This window comes from Pagrus major, chromosome 15 (assembly GCF_040436345.1).
Source record: "Pagrus major chromosome 15, Pma_NU_1.0".
Lineage (NCBI taxonomy): Eukaryota > Metazoa > Chordata > Actinopteri > Spariformes > Sparidae > Pagrus > Pagrus major.
In genome coordinates, this window is record NC_133229.1 from 1458093 (window position 1) to 1463092 (window position 5000).

Here is a 5000-nt window from a genome sequence, read left to right on the forward strand (position 1 = left end):
TTCTCAGTGTGTTCTCAGGTGTGTTCTCAGTGTGTTCTCAGTGTGTTCTCAGTGTGTTCTCAGGTGTGTTCTCAGTGTGTTCTCAGTGTGTTCTCAGGTGTGTTCTCAGGTGTGTTCTCAGTGTGTTCTCAGGTGTGTTCTCAGTGTGTTCTCAGTGTGTTCTCAGGTGTGTTCTCAGTGTGTTCTCAGTGTGTTCTCAGGTGTGTTCTCAGTGTGTTCTCAGTGTGTTCTCAGTGTGTTCTCAGGTGTGTTCTCAGTGTGTTCTCAGGTGTGTTCTCAGTGTGTTCTCAGTGTGTTCTCAGGTGTGTTCTCAGTGTGTTCTCAGGTGTGTTCTCAGTGTGTTCTCAGTGTGTTCTCAGTGTTTTCTCAGGTGTGTTCTCAGGTGTGTTCTCAGTGTGTTCTCAGTGTGTTCTCAGGTGTGTTCTCAGTGTGTTCTCAGGTGTGTTCTCAGTGTGTTCTCAGTGTGTTCTCAGTGTTTTCTCAGGTGTTTTCTCAGGTGTGTTCTCAGTGTGTTCTCAGTGTGTTCTCAGGTGTGTTCTCACCAGCTGATGACATCATCGTTTATGTCATCATCAGCCGACTTTTAGTTTTTTTTCTTTTATTGTTTAATTCTATTTTAATACAACTGTAACAGACAGACAGGTAACAGACAGACAGACAGACACACAGGTAACAGACAGACACACAGGTAACAGACAAACAGGTAACAGACAAACAGACAGACACACAGGTAACAGACAGACACACAGGTAACAGACAGACAGACACACAGGTAACAGACAAACAGACAGACACACAGGTAACAGACAGACACACAGGTAACAGACAAACAGACAGACACACAGGTAACAGACACACAGGTAACAGACAGACAGACACACAGGTAACAGACACACAGGTAACAGACAGACACACAGGTAACAGACACACAGGTAACAGACACACAGGTGTGGCGTCTCACCGGCTGCAGGCCCTCGGCCATCTCTCCGGAGCCGATGTGTGTGAGGTGGATAAAGTTGGTCGGCTCTCCGATCATAGTGCGATCGATCTTCCTCCTCTTCTTCTTCTACACACACACACACACACACACACACAGTGTTACGTCAGTGTGTCGTTGTGTTGATGCTCTTCGTGTCTCGACTCGTCTTCATTCTCAGAGACTTTCATCACCTTCAGTTTCAAACTCGTCAGAAACACAAACAGACGACCAGTTAACCCTCAACAGGAACTTTATCTCATCACATTTATTCTGCCGTCTTATTAAAGTCAGCTCAGTTTATATAATCAGGATCATTTCAGAACAAACTCGAATGTAAAAGAGAAAATGTTTCATTAATTATTCAAACTATCTTTTATTTCTCTGGAGACTCAGTTTAATATCATTCTTTTATCTTTTCAAACTTTGAGACGTCGTTTTGAGTTTAAATAAAGTTGTGAGAGTTTGAACACAGCTGATGGAAATCAGTCTGAATATTATTATATCCTGTCATGATTCAGTGAATTTTATATTTTACATTTATACAATCAATGTAATTACTTTTACATTAAGTGTCCATCATATAAACGCTACAGACACTTTTGATTAATAATCGATGTTTCTTTATTATTGAGCTGATCGTCTGATCTGTGACTGATGTTTGATTTTAGTGTCTTTTTAAAAGAATATAAACTTTAAATTACATTTTTTAAACTTTGTTATCAGTTTTCTTTTCAGCCCTGAGTTTTGTCTGCAGGCTCCAGGACTGTTAGCTCTGATGTAGCTCTGCTGTATGTAGCAGTTATAAAAGTAGCATTAGAGCTTTTATTCTGAAAAATATTTATATTTTTTATATTTTCAGAATAAAAGTCTCAGGACAGAGGAGGCGTTCAGGCTCCAACAGAACACGTGACTGAACCTCAGGGAGGCTTTAATGAAGGTATGACTCTGTGCTGCGTTCAGGGACCCTCTGAGCTCTGGCAACCGGCCAGTGAACGCCTCATTAAAGTCCCATTCTGCTGTTAATCCCGCTGTCAGGAAACGAGAGCGGATCCAGAACAAATCTGAGCCACAATCAGAACCGTTTAGTTCTGATTTAAGAGGCTTAGCTGCTCAGATTATCAGAGCTCTGATGTAACGACTGCAGCGAGCGCACGACTTCAAACTGTGCAGATGTTCCTCGAACGAGCTGCTTTACTCAGAGGTTACAGTCTGACCTCTGACCTCTGACCTCTGACCTCCATCAGGCCCCGCAGGAAGTACCTTTCATTAGCGTTAGCATCTTGATATTTGGTGTTTCTGATACTTGAACTAAATCACTTCAAACCACTGAAACTGAACACATGACTTTAATAAAGTCCTGAAAAACACCTGTAGCTCCGTCCAATCAGAAGCAGCCGTGTCAGCCGTGTAAACAGGAAGTCAGCGTAGCATCGCGAGCTAGCTTAACTTCCAAACACGACTCAAACTGATCTGAGAGCAGCTACATGATGTAACACTGAGACTCCAGGCAACATCGTCATCATCATCGTCATCATCATCATCATCATCATCATCATTATGATGTCATCAGTGACTCACAGGAACAGGCTGGACTTTCAAAATAAGAGCAGCTGGGGAAAGAAAACTGAACCCTGAAGTAAAAGTACAAACACCACTCTGTAAAAATACTCTGTTACAAGTTAATGTTACTTTATTGACAATATGTGAGGACAATTAGTCAAATGTAGTTAAAGTATTAAAGTACTCAAAGAGTAAAATATCAAAATCAAAGTAGTTCATTGTTTATTTTCTGACTGATTAAAGGATCAATGGATCAGCTGGATTTATATAAACTGTCACATACTGATCCAGCTTGTTTACTCCAGTAAAAGTAATCGAGTACAGGCTCTGACATGTACTCAGAGTATCAGAGTAGAAAGTCTCCCTCTGAAGGACATTTGTGGTCAAAGCTAACTGAAGCTCACGTCATATTAATATAATTCAAAGACTATTAAAGTTAAAGGTAGAGTCAGTAGGATTTGTCCCAGCTGTTCCTGAACGCACCACAAAGATAGTTGATAGTTGAGTCTCATTCCCAGGACGTCAAACAGCCACATGTTGGGTTGGTATCTGTACTTTTACTGTTTGTGGGTAAAGATCTGAATTTGTGAAGTAACTAAAGCTGTCAGATAAAAGTAATGGAGTAAAACAGTTCAGTATTTAAGACTGTTAAAGTAAAAGTACCTCAGGTTTGTACTTTAAGGAGTTACGTAACCGTCGTGTCTGAACCTGCTGAGTTTAACAGTCGAGCTTCACAAAGGAAGCTCAGTCTGAGTGTGTGTGTGTGTGTGTGTGTGTGTGTGTGTGTACGTGTGTGTACGTGTGTGTGTGTGTGTGTGTGTGTGTGTGTGTGTGTGTGTGTGTGTGTGTGTATTAACAGTGTATTGTTGCACTGTCACAATAGAACAAACAGAAAACTATAAATACAGACGGGGACTTCCTCTCATCAGAAACACACACAGACACACACACACACACACACACACACACACACACACAGTGAGTGTGTGTTTTATTTTCTACAGCTTTCTGTGACTCTCACAGGTAAATATTGTACTTTTTACTCCATTACATTTGTCTGACAGCTGTAGTAACTAGTTACTCTTCAGTTCCTTAATAAACTCGTCACAGAGCGTCGCTGCAGGTTAAAGTCGCCACTTTCACATCTTCATCTTCATCATCATCATCATCATCATCACCACCATCATCATCATCATTGTATCGATCATCACAGACACCAGCCAGACCTGCTCACCCAGCAGAGACTGTGCTCATCCTCATCATCCTCATCATCTTCATCACCATCATCCTCATCCTCATCTTCATCATCACCATCCTCATCCTCATCACCATCATCCTCATCCTCATCTTCATCACCATCATCCTCATCCTCATCTTCATCATCACCATCCTCATCCTCATCACCATCATCCTCATCCTCATCTTCATCACCACCATCATCATCCTCATCCTCACCATCATCCTCATCATCATCATCATCCTCATCACCATCCTCATCATCCTCATCTTCATCATCACCATCCTCATCTTCATCACCACCATCATCATCATCACCATCATCATCCTCATCTATTGGCAGAAACATAATTAATAAGCTGTTTTGATGAGTTAATAATCAGACGTCCATCTTGTTGTCTACAGGAGCCCAGAGGGGACAAACCAAGCTCTGGTTTAAACTGAAACACTTAAACTAAAAATACTTTACGAAGGAGACTGAGACGTCCAGCTGTGCAGCAACATCTGTGTGAACATCTGTGTTACACAACAACACCGGCTCATGATTAAAGGAACAGTCCCACATTTAGACTCTGGGTCGGATGTGGAGCGACGGGACGTTTAAGATTAAAGAACATATAAGAGTCACAGCTCATTAAAGGGCTGCTTCACCCAAATTACCAAATAAATACGTTCTCACTACAACAGTGTCGGAGTACGACGTTATTATTACGAAACAGTTTCCAAACTGATGTCGGTCACATGATGTGAAGAGAGGGCGTCGGCCCGCAGGAGGCAGAGTTCACCTTGAAACAGGAAGAGGAAGTCGTGCCACCTGTTTCCTCTTGAGTAACTTCCAGCTGATGACAGATTCAGTTTTCACACACGTCAGATTATGTGACTTTCTGCTGCGGTCGAATGAAAACCACAAAACCTGCTGACTGTCGTCTGAACCTTCAACAGCAGCTTGTTTTCTTTCACACGTTCTAAAACTGGAGCCTCGATTCAGTTTTGTGCTCATATTTGTTTCCATTCAGTCAAACAGTCTTCATTAAATCAGCTGAATTAGCTGTTAGCACTTCACTTCACTGAGACACTGAAGAAACTTTAAATCATGATAATTCTCAGGCAGGTTCTGCAGCGACCAGGAGCTCGTTTTATCTGTGGATTTATGGACGTTGATGTTGTTTTTTATGCTAACAGCATCAAACAACTTCCTGTTGACTTCAGTCTGATTGAGATGGTT

The 5000-nt window shown here is 41.7% G+C and overlaps 1 protein-coding gene across 1 annotated transcript in view; it reads right to left on the reverse strand.

The window, feature by feature from the left end:
• The window catches only part of cdc42se1 (CDC42 small effector 1), a 19207-nt gene that overhangs the window by 5622 nt on the left and 8585 nt on the right, over nt 1–5000 (reverse strand). The window contains exon 3 of the mRNA XM_073481676.1: nt 962–1066. Within this exon, the coding sequence (XP_073337777.1) occupies nt 962–1066 (105 nt within the window). The remainder of the gene's footprint in view (nt 1–961; nt 1067–5000) is intronic.